The sequence below is a fragment of the Canis lupus genome, chromosome 2 (assembly GCF_003254725.2).
Source record: "Canis lupus dingo isolate Sandy chromosome 2, ASM325472v2, whole genome shotgun sequence".
Taxonomy (NCBI): domain Eukaryota; kingdom Metazoa; phylum Chordata; class Mammalia; order Carnivora; family Canidae; genus Canis; species Canis lupus.
The window spans coordinates 5055382-5073649 of record NC_064244.1 but is presented as its reverse complement, the minus strand read 5'-3'; the positions used below and the strand labels follow the sequence as shown (position 1 = coordinate 5073649).

Genomic DNA, 18268 nt, shown 5'->3' with positions numbered 1-18268 from the left:
GTACCCAAGTTTAAATGACCAGTGGTTAAGATAGAGGTGAATGAAATGATTTTTGATTCTGGCTGAGTCTTTCAATGGTGGCAGAAAGCACTTGAAGAGAAGTGTCTAATTGTGATGAGCTGGCTAAAGAAGGTAAAATGTGTCTAATGTTGCTCCTTTGTTTTTTTTTAAGATTTTATTTATTTATTCATGAGAGACACACACAGAGAGAGATAGAGGTAGAGACACAGGCAGAGGAGAAGCAGGCCCCATGTAGGGAGCCTGATGTGGGACTCCATCCTGGAACTCCAGGACCATGCCCTGGGCCAAAGGCAGGAGCTAAATCGCTGAGCCACCCAGAGATCCCAATGTTGCTCCTTTGATTTAACATCCTCCCAGCTTTTCTCTCGTTAATAAATCAGAGAGTAAGCCAAGGATTGGGGATCACAGAAGGTACTCCAGTGCTAGAAGAAAGCATGGTCAGGGCCTAACTTCCACTTTGAAGATGTCTACCTCTTCAACACAACCTCAGAACTCTAGGGGTTATAATGACATTTCTGGCTTATCCCTAACTCCATACCTCTGCCAGTTTCTCAACATATGTGTTTACTGGTGATATTTCTAAGTCATATCATGGGACTAGATGGGAAGCTTCTCTCAGAAATATGATAAACTATAGCCCAATAATATCACTGCTTTGAAATAAGATAAAAATCTTTTTGTCCTGCACAATCACATGTAAGAACAAAACTATTCATGCTAGAATACCCTAAAAATGGAAATAGAATGAAAGCAGCAGTGCTTTGAAATCACAGACCATCACCAAGGAGAGGACCATCATGGGGAAAAAAGAATGTGTCTCTTAGAATAACATAGTTTCAAATTTAAAACAAATGGAAGAAATGATCTAATTATCTAATTGACTCCTTTCCTAAAATCACTATCCACTTTTTAATACCAATTTCTATTCCTCTATCATGTTATTCACTTTTCCTGATAATGCATGTATCATTTTCTTAATAGAGCACGAACATAAAACAAAGTATTTTCTGGTGGATTTGTTTTCTTTTTTCCCAGAAGCTTCAAAGCCACCCTCAGTTTCCAAACTGGCCAGGAAGATGGAATGGACAAGTCCATTAGTATGGGCTTCTGAGCCCAGAGATGACCTCTACACTAACTGTCCTGACCTGGATTCAACTCTGCAGAGGTTATGAGAGCACCCTGCCTAACCATCAACTCTGCTTCAAAGAGGAACCCCAAATAAGTCCTAAACTCATAGTCCCAAGAACACTAGAAACTCCAGAACTATCTCCAAATGGGGTTCCAAACCTAGGTGGAATGATGGTTGGGTTTTAGGGAATCCTTGAAATCTTTAAAATTATAAACACGTATAACTAAAGAAAATAAGTTCCCATTTAACATCACAAATACCTTATAAAGAAAGTGAAAGTAATAAACCATGAGGCCCCTTAGGTTTGTTTAGCATCTTGGGGGGCAGGTTAAGTATGCAAAGGTAGGCCTGGAACAGAGTTTGCAAGCTGATGCTGGAGAAAGCTGGATTCTACTACACTGAGTGAAAAGAACTTGGAGATTTCGAGACAATTAGGAAACTAGCGGGTGAATAGGAGAGGGTGGAAGGCAGAAACTTGAACTAGTGAGATGCTGTGAGGCTGGGGGACCACATCAAGCATAGCAGGAAGAGTCCCATGTGGAATGTCTAAAGGACACTTAAGAACAGGGAAAAATAGTGCTGCACATGAAACTATGTGAACTGCTATAATATAAGGCTCTCCTCCGTTCTCTCCAAATTTTCCATAGTCTACTACATTTCTGCATCTTCTGAGTGGAAGGACATGCTGGCATTTGAGGAATAAAGTACATTTCATATCTGAATCTTTGTGATGCAGAACAGGGACAACATATGTGAGATGGCAGTGCAACCCAAAGGTTGAATGTAGCATGGAAAGTACATAGTGACATATGCTTTGAAGACAGAACCCTCAGGCATAGTCAGAAATCCTCAGAAGGAAGGGCACCTGGGTGGCTCAGTGCTTGAGCGCCTACCTTTGGCTCGGGGCATGATCCCAGGGTCTGGGATTGAGTCCCACATCGGGCTATCCGCAGGGAACCTGCTTTTCCTTCTGCCTATGTCTCTGCCTCTGTGCCTCTCTTGAATAAATAAATAAAATCTAAATAAATAAATAAATAAATAAATAAATAAATAAATAAATAAATTCCTCAGAAGGGCCTGACATTCCACAGCATGAATAAAGTGTCCAAGAGAATCCTATTTAGATTTAAGGAATCAAAGATACTCCTTCTACCATCTGGGTTACACTGAAGTGTCAGGTAAGGAGAATGGATGCACATTCCTCTGGACAAGGATCCAAAGCTTTCTATCCAGTTTTCAAAGCAGCCCATATACAAAAGGAGGAACAGCTCTAAATAAACTAAGAGTCACTGTTTGGGAGACTTCTACTCCATGAATGATTTTTTTTTATTTTGAATATACTTAACTAGAATGGAAAACACCGTAAAATCAAGTGGAAAAAGCCTGAACGAGGAGCTGAGAGACTCAACTTCTCTTTCTGGCTCTGTCATTAAGTAGCTGTGCACCAGTGGGTCACTCCTTCCCACCCTGCAAGAAAGCAGGGATAATTATCCTTATTTTTACGTCATAGAGTTATAATGACGATCAAATAAAATAACAGATGTTCATGTACTTTCTAAAGTACATAGAGCAACACAATGTATTAATAGATCTAATCTGGCATTAGATTTGCTAACCTAATACCAGAATAGTAAGTACAAAAAATGACTTTAGTAAAAATATTTTTACAATTCAATCATGGATATTATACCCTTTTCTTGCCATAATAAACAATGGCATTCTGCTTTAAAGGATATTTTTATCGTTCATCCAACTTTCGGAGTCTCACTGTGTTCTAGCCTCACTTTACAACTTCTATTTTGTGACTTTTCCTACCTACTGCCTTGTTCCTCTACAGGCAAGCACATCATACTTATGCAAAGGGAAAAGAGGCTTTGCTTGCTGCTTCTACACATGGCAATGGACATGACATTTGATCTTAACATAGGGATTAAGTCATTCATGAGTAGAGCCCAAAGAGAAGAACAGCTCCAAAAAAACAACTAGCCTTGCTGGTACTACAACATCCAGAAATTCAGAGTTGCTTCTGGTACAGTTACAATTTGTAGTCTGTCTGGCACTGAGAAATCCAACTGCAGTCTCTGTGGTTTAAATAAAATGTATCTACAGCAGCTTGGAGCCATGTTTTAAAATTTTCCATGTTATTTTAGTTCAAGGACAAGCTTTCAAAATTAAAAGAAAACTTTGGCTTTAATTATAGATTAAAAATGAGGGTTTTTTTTTAAAGGAATGCTATTGTGTCCAACTTTTGGAGAGAGCATTCAAAATAAAAAAAAAATTCTTCCCCTAAAGTAACAATCTTCATTAATATAGGAAGATCAAAAACTGAGAGCATACACTCACACATAAAGACAACATTTTTGTGGCTTTAAAACTATGATAGTCACAGTTCATCTACTCAGTATGATATTTTCCAGTAATTTCAGTTACATTTTACAATCAGGATGCAATACTTTAATAGGCATTACTGCTGACACAATGACAGGACTAATAAAAGGCAGTTGATATTTTTGTTTAACCTCAAATGTAAGAAAAACCTAATATCTTAGAATATAAACTTAGGAAACATAGAAGTTGAGTTATATCCTTCATATAACCAAAGGATTCAATGCAGGAATATTTGAAGTCATCAAGTCTCTACACTGTCTTTAAAATTTGATTCAATTTAAATCTAATGTTTGTGGAATGTATCTATTCTGCAATTCAAGGCACAGCTGTATTTTCTGTGGATTTCTATAGAGTGGCTTGAAGTAGAAGCCTGAAGTCAAATTTACCAGCAGAGGCTGTAAGTGAAGCCTTAGACCCCAGACTCTAGACAAGTGCCAGCTCCTCTCCTGCCCTCAGTGCTCTGGGGCCACTCAGGATGCTACAGGAAAGAATCTGACTTCTTTTCTCAACAGATTTGCTGCCCCCTCCAAGGGAAAAGCTCCCCCTAATAAAGGGCCCCATCACCCTTGTTCTATATGATTGCTTTATCTACTTTCTCCACAGCTTGGGCTCCACAGCTCTCAGGAAAATTGCTTTGGGCAGATGTTTGCTTCCCTATGGCCATTGTTATGTCCCTGGATCCCTTCTCCTTTCTACAGAGATGCTCTGTACTTCCTCCTGGAAGTCTATGGCCTGTGTGCCATTGCCTGTCCTACAGAGAAAGCTCTGTCCTAATTTGTCCTAATGGCATCATCTCCAGCCTTAAATACTCATTCATACTGGGACTCTGAAAAAACTTGCATTACTACAAAGGAAGTGATGAAATAAATTCTGGACTGAAGGTTGTAATCAAAGATGAAGGAGTGACAAGGCTGATAATAATCTTCTGGAATGGAGAAATGATTAGGATGGCCCAGAGGAGTGAAGGGGGCTCCTTTGATACTCTCTCACACATTCAATCATTTAGAGACCTGCACGTTCTGCTTTCAAAATACTGTGTGGGAAATGGGGATGATAGGTGGTACTTACCTCACAGGGTCGTTATGAAGATTAAGTAAGAAAATGACTGGCACTTGGTAAACAGTGCTCAATAATTACCAGCTACTATTATTGTCATTATTATGCCTAAACTATTTTGACCATGCTGTTTTCCATCACCTCACAGACATCAGCTGTCCTAAAATAAAGTCCTGCAATTTTTAATGGCGATTCATTTACTATAGAAGACAGAAGGGGTAGACAGAGTACCTACTATGATTGGTGGGAGGCTGAGCACAGAGCAAGGACATAGGCTCCTTAGGAGCCAGGAGGTAGAATAAATCTTGGAAAATGAGGTGGGGGGATCTCTCAAGATATTACCATCTGTGTAACTTTCCCTAGGTTTGGGGAAAAGTAAAAAAAAAAGGGGGTCCAGAGCAAGGCTTTAGAGTCAAACAGATCTGAGCTTGAATTCTAGCTCTGCAACATCACAGCTTATGTGGACAAATTTTATATAACTGTTCTTTCATTGTCAAAGTAAGGATAGTAAGACATATATCACAGAGTTATTGTGGGGTTAAATAAAATAGCACATGAGGGTAAAGCACAGTGCAAGGCACATAGTAAGCACTCAATAAATGGCAACTGTTGTTACCATGTGCAGTAGATGTTCACCATCACACTGGGAACCATTTAGGAATCTACCTTAGAAATACATTGTCAGGGATCCCTGGGTGGCGCAGCGGCTTGGCGCCTGCCTTTGGCCCAGGGTGCGAGCCTGGAGACCTGGGATCGAATCCCACATCGGGCTCCCGGTGCATGGAGCCTGCTTCTCCCTCTGCCTATGTCTCTGCCTCTCTCTCTTTCTCTCTCTGTGACTATCATAAATAAATAAAAATTAAAAAAAAAAAGAAATACATTGTCAGTTGTCTGATGGTTGCATGTTTGTTAAAATGCCAGCTTCAGGGCAGCTGGATGGCTGTGGTCAGTTGGTTGAATGTCTGACTTTTGGTTTTGGCTCAGGTCATGATCTTAGGGTTGTGAGACTGAGCCCTACATTGGGTTCCACACTCAGAGTAGAGTCTGTATGGGATTCTCCTCCTCTCTCTCTCCCCTTCTGCCCTCCCCTTACTCACACTCTTTCTCTCTTTCTCTCTCAAAATAAATAAATAAAATCTTTAAGAAACAGCCTCATGTTATGAGCTAACATTATGATATTATTATGATAAATATATGTATCATTAAGGAAAGCAAGACTAATCAAATATATAAAGAGAATACATAATGTGCAATTTTTGTACTCATATGTAACTAATTATGTAAATGTCAACTAATTTATTTAGACAAGATTTGATTTCACAAAACCTATCCATAGCAAAGCAGTATACTTTTCATACTTTATAATTAAAAGATCACACTAATTATAATGCTTATTGTCTAAACTTTTGAGATCGAATGGGCAAAACCTTACTTAAATACCTCTAAGTGATCTCTTCTGGGATAGGCAATATTTTGCCCCTGTGACTTTTTCCCCAGTGTCACATCTGTGAATCTGTTATGTTCCATATTAAAAGTGGCACTGCAGAGGTAATTAAGATTACCAATTAGCTGACCCTAAACTGTGGAGATTATTCTGGATTATCTGAGTGGGTGCAATTTAATCACACATGCCCTTATACTCAGAGCTTTATTCTGTGGGGATACAGGACAGAAAGATTAAGTGTCAGAGGGGAGCAATGTGCTGTTGCTGGTTTGAAAATGCGGAGAACCAGTGAGGGGATCAGGCAACTTTGGTAAGCTGAGAGGCAAAGAAGTGGGGTCCTCAGTCTTACAATCACAAGGAAATTATTTATGCCAATAGTTTAGACAAACTTATGAGTGTGATCTTTCCCAGCGCCCCCAGATAAGAGCCCAGTGTGACTGACACCTTGATGTCAACGTAGTGAGACTATGAGTAGAGAATCCAGTCATGAATGCCAGACTTCTGGCTTATAAAACTCAGAGGTAATAAATGGTATTAAGTTGCTGTTGGTGGTAATTTGTTATGTACCGATATAAAGGCAATACATAGGAGTAACAACTATTCTGCACTTTATAACCACAGTTGTCCCTTTCAAATCCGTCATGGTTAAGTATTAAAAAATACTCCTTTTCTGTCTGTGGCATATGAGCTGTCTGTTCCTAGCAATGTATGTTCCATGATCTCAAGCTGGCTTTCCAGCATTTCTTTCTTCTTCTTCATTTCAAAGCCTTCATTTAATATTTTCTTAGAATAAGTGCTTGGATATATTGCTGCCCATTAGCATCTCCCACAGAGGGTATGCAGGTTTGTTGGAAAAGAAAGCCCTTCAAATCCCTATATTCCAGGAAAAAAAAAAAAACCCTTGTGAAGGGATTTGCTGCAATGTCCGGCTAAAAATTAGCTCTGATATTTACTGTTTATTCTTTTTGCCCAACAGCATATCAACCAGTGATAATATGTAAAGCCCTTGACCTCATCGAAATGATTCTAGTGCTTCAAAGGATATACCAAAGCATTTGCTATATAATCCAGAGAAAGACCCACCCCATAGAGCAGATATTGCCTAACATCATGACAATAAAGTCATCACAAGCAAAAGACTCTGGAAATGTTAGGTCCAAATAAAAGAGGGTGCTACTCTAGGAAAGACATTAGGAACAGTGGCCTATTTTAAATTAATTACTGTATAAATAGCACAGTCTCCACATGTTGACAGCTGGACAATCAAGAATATCCCTGAGGGAAGAAAGAAAACTCATAGAAAAGTATTCTGTGGTCAGTCTACCACTGCCCAGAGACATGAGAATGTGGTGAAATATTCAGTCAGCTTAGCCACAGTCGAACAAACTGAGGAAGAATCTGGATAGCAGAGCCCTAAATAAAGATCATGCATTTTACTCTTTAATAAAAAGAGAGAGAGAGAGAGACTGGAGAAGGGGATTGAAGGAGGAGGGGAAGGTAGGGAAGGAAGGAAGAAAGGAAAAGAAAGAAATTAGAGAAAGTCAAGATATTCTGACATTTTCAAAATAAATCAAATATGTAAATTTTAATATGCAGCTCTTTAATATGATATTTTTGAAATATGATAACAGTTTCTCTCCCATGGCATCTCTTTACTTTGATATATAACTTTAATCAGCTATATTTATAGCAATAGCTAAAAATTATTAAGTAATCCAAGTACAAAAGAGTAAAAAAAAAAAACCTAACAATCTGAAGTATATGATTATTCAATGCTCCATTAATCGATTTGCTTGACGGAATGATTGGGGAAAAGGAATGGAATTCTTAGCCACTTTTTTTTACTTAAAAATTCCCAACAGTACTCACTCACAAAGAACTTAGGTTTTCCACTGGAAGGGTGAAAAGAAAAGTTAGTTCTAGCAAGTCCTGCCACATGCTCAACTAGAGGGTAAAATAGTATCCATTCAGATTTGAAATGGATACTATCACATTTCAAAAAAAATCACATTTCAAAAGTGTAGCATTTATTAGGTCTATGACTACCAACTACTACAATATCATGTCATAATTACAAGTATTTTTTATTTAAATTATATTTACCTTTTTATTTCAAGCACTGAAGTTTGGAAAGTCTTATCATCATAATGTGTCATGTTTATGTACATGAAACCCAGCAAGATTTTTCCAGGAGTTCCCATGTTCCATTCTGTATGAAATTACTCTTTATTTATTATTCCTTTGATATTCAAAATCTATACATAATTCTGAATGTGTGTAAATTCCCACTAAAAACTATCAGCAACAAACATCTTTGAGAAAAACATTTACTGACAACAGTCTATATTACAGAGTTCCCTTTAAGATGGTGCACTGAAGAAGCTTTACTTATGTCTCTCAAAATCCCATTAAAATTATGGGATGTAAATTTAAAAACAAGTGCCTAGCAATGCTTGAAAACAATAAATGGCACCACCATCAAATCAGAAAAATTGAGAAATTCACAAAAGATGAAATGCAGACTAAATTGATGAGGAAATCTACACAGAGAACTACAACTCAAAACAAGTGGCAGAGTGTGGTAGAGTGTGAGCTGCTTTTCCCAACAGGGCACAGAAGACACTACAAGCCAGGAATTTATAGAGAACAAAGTGGGCCATGGGAAGAATCATGAAGGTTACCAGTTATAGAACAGACATCAGAAGAGCTAGCCCATGCTTTTCCTTGCTGAGTCTGTAGAGCACCTCTAGATTACCTGAATCCAGGACACAGTTTCTACAAATGTTCTTTAAACAAGTTAGGGGACCTAGCAAAGATGACTCCTAGCAAAGGCATAAAGGCCATTAAGAGATGCAGAGTAGAGATTCAGATAACTTCTGATCTCTACAGGGGTTATGACTGCTATGAAAAAGGAGTGATAAGAAAAAAAATGATGTTCTTAGAAAATAAAAAACAAGACACCAAAATTAAAAGAAGTAGAAAGGCTGACCAATAGAATGGATGGGGCAAAGCTGATGACCAAATGAGTGATCTGGAAGATAAAGCAGAGATAATTGTTCATGATATGGAGGGAAAGATGAAGAGCATGTGAGAGAAAGTAGAGAACCAAGGGATCCCAGGCCAAGATGATTTCATAGATGAACTCTTTCCAATCCTCAAGATATACAGAAAAACTAATCCTTACGTTGTTTAAACTTTTCCAGAGTAGGAAAAGATGAAGTATTTTCTAGCTCATTCCACAAGCCTGATATACCTCTAATATCAAAATTGTGCAAGGAGAGTGTTAGAACAAAAGAAAATTATAGATAAAGCTCACTTGAGAATTTTGATATAAAATGATTAAATAAGGGCAGCCCTGGTGGCTCAGCGGTTTAGCGCTGCCATCGGCCTAGGGTGTGATTCTGGAGTCCCAGTTTCAAGTCCCACATCGGGCTCCCTGCATGGAGCCTGCTTCTCCCTCTGCCTGTGTCTCTGCCTCTCTCTGTCTCTCAGGAATAAATAAATAAAATCTAAAAAAAAAAAAGAAAAAGAATTCAAGGAGGTTAAACCCTAAGAAACTTACTCTACACAAACAGATTAAAAGAGGACAGTCAAATGGTATTAAAAATTGTGGAATTAGCATCTGATCATTATAATAACCTATTTAGTTATGTGTACATTTTGGGAGTGGGGAGAATCTCTTATTAAATAATCTAGGAATGGAAAGAGAATCCCTTACATTGACAAAGTGATGACATCAGAAATTTTCTGCAAACGTTATACTTAACAGTAAAATATAAGAAAAATTCCCTTTGATGCCTGCCATCACTACTATTATCCAACATTGTTTTGGAAAATTTGGTCAATGGAATGTAATAACTGGAGGGAGGGAATAAGGGCAAGAGAGAAAAGAGCAGAATAAGTACATAAAGCTGTTACTATTTGAAAGTTGGATGTTTATTCATCCTCTGACAATCAGGTAAAAGAAAATATAAGATGGTATAAGAAAAATACACAAACCTCAACAGATTTCCTATTATATATCAGTGATAAATATGATAATATGTAATAGATTGGAATTCATCCACAATGGAAACAATAAAAATGAAAAAATAAAACATCTAATAATTTAATGAGAAGTATGTAAACCTTATGTAAAGAAAACTATAAAAATTTATTGAATATCCTGAAAAATAATCAGCATAAATGGAAAGACTGAGTGGAAAGATGATATAATAAGGATAGAGATATTCCCCAAATTACTATATAAATTCAATGCAATCCCAGATGAATTTCCAATGAAATTTTTTAAATGAAACTTGTCAATCTTATCCAAAGTTCAACTGGAAAAGAAAATCTTAAGTGCCTTGATGAGAGTATTTTGAAAACACGGACAGCAGACATTCCCTGCCATATGTCAAAATGCACAATAAGGCTCCAGTCACAAAAACAGTGTGCTACTGACGTAGAAGTATTTTAAAAGTTTGGTGGAATACATTAGAGTCTAGAAATAGACACATTAAAAGGAAGGTAAGGTATAATAAAGGTAGCATTTCAAATATGTAAGGAAATGTGGAAGTACTCAGTAAGTTGTGTTGGGACAAATGGAGTTGAGGAAAAAACAGAAATCAGATCACTACTTCATATAATTTACAAAAAAGTTTAGGTAGATAAATGTACAATTTATCTTTATCTTTTTATATACTTGTACAATGTACAAGTATATAAATGTACAATTAAAATAATAAAAGTTTGTTTTTATGTTTTTTTGGGATAGGTCTACCTAAAAATGACACAAGACATAAAGAACACACTGACATATTTAATCATAAGCCCTCTCCACTCTTGGCATCCTAACCTACCCTTAAGGTACAAAACCCTCCCTGGGCAAGGTCCTTTCCTACTACCATGGGGGCTCCTGTGGCCAAGCTCCCTGAAGCTCCTTTGAAATGTTCCTGAGCTCAGAGTCCAAATTTGTAGTGATAAAATGGTATGCACTTAACTATGACTTTGTCAACTGTAGCCTTCTTTTTCTCCCTCTACTTTTTCGCAGAATCTCAGATTTTCAAAGGTATAAAATACTTATGCATCCCCATTTTACAAGTGAAGGAAAACCAAGGCCCTGGTTAATAAAAGAACTTGCCTTGGAACACATACCTAGCTGCTAGCAGTTCAGCTGAATATGGAGCTCCTGGTTTCAAAGGCAATTGGTTTCTGCTCTTTCCACATTATAACTTCCTGTGGCCTAATCTACAAGTGGCTAATTTTCAGGTCAGGTATGGAGGCTTACTACAGAGAAAATTTGAACCCAATAAAGTCATTTTTCAAACCACATATGAAACAGTAGGAATTTAACTATAGTCAAAATACAGATTAAACTTGTATTGTTTCCAGAGTCCCTACTCATTTATACTATAATTTTAGTTAAAGTACCTGAGAGACAGGATGAGATCAAATAGAACATAGATCATTTGCCTTTGTCTTTTTGTTCTGAGCTTCCTATTAGCATTTCACTGAGTGTGTATGTCAGAGGGTGGGAATTAGGAATGGTATTTAGGGGTTGGTAATATGTCATGAAATCATAACGTTGAGATTTTTTATATTTTCCTAATGAGAGGAAAGTTATTGTAACTATAAACTAAATTTTACTGCTTCAATCATAGTAACCATGAAATAGTCCTCAAACACCTTTCAAGATAGTTGAAAATTACTATTCCAGATGATTTATGTTTGTACTTTTTAAAGCACATTTTAAGAAAAAATATAAATAAAAAACCTCCTGAAGGAAAAAAGAACACAGGTTAGATAAACCAGAGGCCCCATGGGTTATGAGTAAATCTGAACTGGTGCCATTTTTCTGGAAAGGTCTAAAGTAAAGGAACCCAGGAGACACAATAAAAACTAAGACAAGACCAACTGCACTACTGACAAGGTTGTGAAAAAATTCCTTGATCCAACTGGATAGATTTAGCAGCTCAGAAAGAATTGAGGAGTGGGGGGGAACACCAAGAGAGATAAAATGAAGTCAAGACAATGATAAAAGAAAATGCAAAACAATGGCAGTCAACCTCAGTTGCAAACTAGCAAAAGCTATGTGGGTTCTCAAGCAGCCACAATATTATAACCATCTAGTTTTGTGCTCAGGCGAAGACATCACACCAAAGGCACTTGGCACCAAATAACTTCTGGCCAGGGATTTTACATTTAGAAATGTAAGACCCAGTAACATTTAAGGAATTCCCCCTCTTGCCAGATAGCCATCCTCTTGCCCTGAAGCCATGTGACAAATGATCCTGAATACCACGTTGCCTTTTATGCATCTGTTGTCTAAATCAGTGTAGAAACTGGAAGGAGAGACTGAATTCTGGCCCTTAGCAAAAGGCTACATTTTAGTGTCATAATGACAGTCTTGGCAGAACAGGGCATTCTTACTTGAAATGTCTCTGCCATACTAAGAGCTTTGTCCACCATAACCTGAACCTGGCTTGATCGAAGGGACTATCAGTTCTAAATTTTAAATACACAATCAACTATGTGAAAATTTAAAAGAAGCAAACTGTTTCTTGGAAATCTCACTTCATGAATGATTGTCTCTGACTACTTTTTAGCACTTGAAAAGGTTTCATTTTCATTTGTGTTGTTTTCTGTTTTTATATCACCAAAATATTTCTCTCAAAATCACCACTGAAAACTTTTTTTTTGTTCTTTTTATTTAATGACACTTGATCAAAGGCAAAATTGCTTTTGTGTACTCTGTGTGTGTGTGTGTGTGTGTAGTGTAGTGTATAATGGCACCAAAAAGGGAATACATTCTTTCTGTCAAAGATGTTCATCTTGGTCACTGTATCAAAGATGCTCTAAAGCACTGAAGCCGGTAGGCAAGAAACTGTTTTTAATCCTCTCTGAAGTGCAGGATGGCAAGAGAGACACAACATGCACTTGAGAGCATCCTGGCCACAGTGCCATCACTTCAGGGTTGCCCAAATCTGTGAGTATTTTCATAGCTTGCTTTTCAGACTGGAAAGATCTAAAATTGTTGGAAATAGATGAGCAATGTTGTGCTTAAACCTGAGACTAGTCTATCTTCCCCAAACCATTTTCAATTTGGGTTGTTATTATCACTCAAGTTTTTTTCTGGCCACTATCAGGTAAGGATTCAAGGTCTCCAGTGTCCACACAAGGCAGAAGGAAGATACCACTGGTCATTTTGAAAAGCCACTTTGTTTTCCTAACTACATCCAATTTCTTTCACCACTATGACTACACACACATGCAGACACACACACACAAACCAGCAGTATTAAGTTTCAGGCGTTTTCTGCAAACTATTCATATTTCCCTTAGTAACCAAAGGATGACCCCTAGGTAACGATGCCTATTACGGCCTGCAGTCCATAAACATATGTAAAGATCTTTCCACTGCAGCCATTAAAATAGAGAACGTTTTTTAAATGAACATATACCCTGCCTAAGTTCTCAAAAGTTCAACAAAAAATGACTTAAGTATTTACTTTTATTTAAAAGTAAAAGTCAATTAAGTACCTGAAATTGCCCAAAGCAATCAGACTTATTGTACCAAGGATCTGGATCATATCTCCAAACAACTAAGCAACTCATCCAAAAACACTAACAATTTCAATGCCTAGAATAGAGCCTAAAACAATTTTCTAACCTGCAAATTCAAGAATTGAACTAGAGGAGCCATTAAAGTTCACTCTTGGATTTATAAAAATATCCTTGACTATTTCCTTCTTTAGTACAGTGAAAATGAGAGAAATTGGGTAACAAAGTTGTTAAAGAAGAAAAGGAGAAAAGGGGCATTATGCAATTGTATTTTAAACGGCCTTCCTTGACCTAAACTGAAAACTAAGAGAAAAATTCAAAATTTGTAAAAGAACCATTTCTTTTGTGAGTGAACAAAATTGTTACTTTGTTGCTTCCTCAAAACTCACAACTATAAATGATATAATTTCTAATAGAAAACAAGAACAGGAGTTTCCAAAATTTAAAAGTACCAAAATTCTGGTCTGGAAGAAAACACGTATTTATTCTGAGTAAAAATTCTGTTACATCAAGACACATTTTGACATAGAAAAATACCTGTTTAATTTTAGAAACAAAGTAGGGAGGCAGAAGGGAAAAACTAACTGCAGTTAACCAAAAAAGAAAGAAAGAAAAGAAACCACTTCCATATTCATTAAATAGAATGTCTTGTTATTTTCACAGACAGTAAAAACTTTTTGACATCCTTTTTAGTCCCAGACTGGAGAAGTGTCAATGGATCTTATTTGGTCTCTTCTTCAGTGTGTAGAGTTTACAAACCTAACCAAATTTAGAATTAGTGGGAGTTATGCACTTATGTTCCTTATACATAAGAGAAGGAAAAAAGGCCCTTTTATGCCAGCTTTGAGCTGGGCTTGAATTTTTATGACTTATTTAGAAGCCCTAGGGAATGAAAAAAAAAGTTTCTTAATGGAAATACTGACACAGTCTTAAATATAGTGACATGAACAAGCACTTCTATGAAACAGCACCAGAATGTGACTGACCACTCCAGCAAGTTTGAAGTGAAGACAGTTGCAGACAATTGATGATAACTGACTGAATGACATTAGGAAAGTAATGGCAAGCTAGAAAAATCAAAATTTCCGGTTGGTAAACTTGTTTTTAATAGGAAAATATGTAAAATGTATGGGATCTTTACTCCAGTAAATGGAGGAAAAAGAAAATGTAAAATTTTTGCATAGATTTTCTTCAATTGTTACCGAATTAAAAGTAGTCATTCTTAAAAAGTCAAAGCTGTCATATCAATCCTGAGAGATGTAGCGAAGAGTTTAAATCAGTGGATCTAAATCTTGGTTTCTCAGATCTTACAAGGCTATGTACTAGATAGAGATACACAACAAATACTTGTTTTTTGTCTACCTGTTACACTTTTCATTCTTTGGTGGATTTCTAAAAATTAGCTAGTCTTTTCCATTTATCATCATATTTTCCAGAAAGTCACTTATTTACTTGAAAATTGGGTTAGTTTCATTTTATACTTTCTAAATTACTATGTTGAATCTCTTAAACCTCTCAAAGTTTTCAGCTACATTTTGTTTAGCATTTTCCTCTGGCTTTAACTTTTTTTCACAATTGCCTCTTTTTAAAAAAGCTGTTTAAACTTATTCAAGATCATTTTTTTTCTCTTATCATGTTCAGGGACACAGATCAACATGTATATGTGTACATTAAAATGTCCTTTATAGTTTGGAAGGCAAACAGACCAGATCATTAAAACACTAACTCATTTAAGAAACAGTTACGGGGCAAATATGGGAAAGACACTGTATGAAGTGCTAAGGGGGCTATAAAATGTATAAAACACCACTTCAGGACCCCAGAGAACTTTTAAACACATAAGGCAGTGAGTATCAGCACAAAAGAGAGACAGAATACCGCTGTCTTTCAGAAAAACAGTGTGTCTAACCTTCCCACAAATGTGTATTAGTGTTGCTATCATACTTAGGTATCGGATAGAAGAAATGTAATATTTGTTACAATGTAAAATGTTCCCACAAATGTGATTTAGTGTTGCTATCATACTTAGGTATCAGATAGAAGAAATGTAATGTTTGTTACATTGTAAAATGTAAAAGGAATGCAAAACGTACATTTTTAACAATGTAAAAGGACAGAAAACATTAGGACTAAACATAGTTCTAAAAAATGTGTATATTTTCTAAACCAAACTGCCATAGACTTCCGATTTGTTTGCAAGCCATATGGTATAGGGGCTTTAGGTCTCAGTATTTACATTTACGGTTTTTCAGACTCTCATGTAATACCAAAGAACAAAGAAAAGTGAAGGAAAAGTTACCCCTGAAGAAATCAGAAGAAATCAGAAAACTGCTCATGCCAATAGTTGTTCTTTTTTTTTAAATTTTTGTTTGCCATTACTCTCTCAGTTTTTAACAGTAGATGGAACACTTTTGCAATTTCATTTAAATTTTGCAAGTGAATTCATAAAGGAAATTTAATTTTAAAAAGCAAGCTACTGTTAAATACTCCATATGATGTATTTGGCTTTCATCATCACTGATAAACATTTACAAATCTATGGTGTTTAGAATATCGTGCTTAAGTTTGAATGATTCTGGAGTAACCTCACGCCTACCCGAAAGTCAGAACTTCTGTAGATATCATTTATAAGATTACTGCTTTGGAATAAGTAATTAGGAAAGAACCCTTTTCAAATGGCTATGAGAAAGACATCATTCTTTATTCAAAGATATTAGGGGCAAGTTTAGGATTGTGGTTAATTCTGAAACTACTGATTTGAAAGGGTGGAATATATAAAAAGCAATAGGAGGAGGTAGTTTAGAGAAGAAAGGATATTGAAGCACACCCCAGGGGATCCCTGGGTGGCGCAGCGGTTTGGCGCCTGCCTTTGGCCCAGGGCGCGATCCTGGAGACCCGGGATCGAATCCCACATCGGGCTCCCGGTGCATGGAGCCTGCTTCTCCCTCTGCCTGTGTCTCTGCCTCTCTCTCTCTCTCTCTCTGTGACTATCATAAATAAATAAAAATTAAAAAAAAAAATAAAATAAAATAAAAAATAAAAAAAAAAATGAAGCACACCCCACATGCTGTGTTTAATATTATCATCTTAGGAGAACAGACAATTCTATATTTTTAAAATCAGTACTTAAATTTCTACTTGGAGATTTCACTTATGATGGAATACCTCATTCCCAGATGGTGTTTGATAGGCAAAGTATTATTGTAGTAAGGATACAAGACAAGAAATTGGATAACCTTTCAAGTATCCTTTAAATGTCACTAACTGGGCTCGTGATAGAGGGTTTTATTATTCTCCGCTGAAGTACATGAGCAGTCATTTGCATGCCAGGAAAAGAATGTCTGGAATAATCCAAAAGGGCAAAGCTTAGCTCTTTCACTAAAAATAAGGAAGTGACAGGCACAAAAAGGGAAATAAAAGAAGATAAAAGTATCCAAAGCAGACTTACTAGTCAACAAATCCCATAGAGAAACTACTATGTACACAGAAACATACTATTTTAACAGCTGGCTCTTGACAAAGCCTTCTCTTGACTACCATGAAGCTTTCTTTAAGCTACTCACAAATACAAAACCTAAAATTGATGAAACATATAAATTAGTAGTGATTATTCACTGTTGAAAAAGATCTGCCAAGACAGCCCTTTAAATCTTTCTTCTGCTTCATGTAACTATGGTTTCTTTGTTGAGCAGCCTAGCACAAAGCACAGGGCTCCAGTGAGCCTAGGATAGGGCCTGTGTAGAGTGGCTCTTAATATTTTTGTACATGGAATGAATGCATGAAAGAGCACCTCATACATGAGAGAACTGTATCTCAGAAACGTACCTGTGAAAGTCAGCTTTCCGAACTGGGAGTGCACTTCTTCAAAGAAGCCATTCTGTATAAAGTTAAGGTTAAATCCCAGGCTAATTCAATGCTTTTTTTTTTTTTTAAGATTTTATTTATTTATTCATGAGACACACAGAGAGAGGCAGAGACAGAAGAAGTAGGTTCCCCACAGGGAGCCTGATGTGAGACTGCCCCTGGACTCCGGGATCAGGTTTTGAGCCAAAGGCAGATGCTCAACTGCTGAGCCACCCAGGCATCCCTAACCCAGTGGTTTTACTGAACTCCTGAGCATACCTGGGTTTTTACCACTGATAATGCCCTTTACATTCTAAAGTACTTGTGTATGTAGGAAGAGAGAAAAAAGAACATCATTAGCTGAGAGGAAATGTTTGAAAATGGCATTTAGCCTCTGGCATCCTCCCAAACTTATTTTCTACTTCCTATTTCCTCTTTCCCTAATAACCAAAATCCTTAGTTCTGTCATTTTGCTCCAACTGTGGCAGGCCATCCAAATGGCCTCTACCTTCCAAAAAATTCCATGTAGCAAATAAATGACTTCTTTTTTTTCTCTCAATCAAAATCTCCATTTCTTCAGGGATATTCACCTCAGTCAAGTGGAGGGGAAGCTAATCTAATTAATTCACACTACCATAGGAAAAGAGTTCTATCGGCCTGTATGTTTTTGCCACACCACATGTGTCTAATTAAGAGGGATTTTAGACAGTTTAACACGATGAAGTTTAAACATTCAGCCTGTGGGAGCTGGTTAAATTTATGAATTATATACTAGCAGAGCAGTGGGGCTCAGAGAATAAGCATTCAAATGTACTAGCCATTTATAAGTTGATCATTTGTGAGCT

The 18268-nt window shown here is 36.8% G+C and overlaps 1 protein-coding gene and 1 long non-coding RNA gene across 15 annotated transcripts in view; one reads left to right on the top strand and one right to left on the bottom strand.

Moving 5' to 3' along the window:
* MKX (mohawk homeobox) overlaps positions 1-18268 on the bottom strand; it is a 116609-nt gene that overhangs the window by 80736 nt on the left and 17605 nt on the right. Inside the window, exon 6 of one of the 13 annotated variants that reach the window (XM_035713396.2) lies at positions 17986-18266. The exons of 11 other annotated variants lie outside the window; for them this stretch is intronic. In XM_035713396.2, coding sequence (XP_035569289.1) covers positions 18256-18266 — 11 coding nt within the window. In that variant the 3' untranslated portion in view covers positions 17986-18255. Of the gene's footprint in view, positions 1-17985; positions 18267-18268 lie in introns of those variants that run through there. One more of the 13 variants, XM_049096826.1, reaches the window with a different exon arrangement.
* Positions 1-18268, top strand: part of LOC118354154 (uncharacterized) — an 83484-nt gene that overhangs the window by 61384 nt on the left and 3832 nt on the right. Inside the window, exon 11 of one of the 2 annotated variants that reach the window (XR_007403700.1) lies at positions 1057-1075. The exons of the other annotated variant lie outside the window; for it this stretch is intronic. This is a non-coding gene — a long non-coding RNA (uncharacterized LOC118354154). Of the gene's footprint in view, positions 1-1056; positions 1076-18268 lie in introns of those variants that run through there. 2 annotated transcript variants of the gene reach the window in all.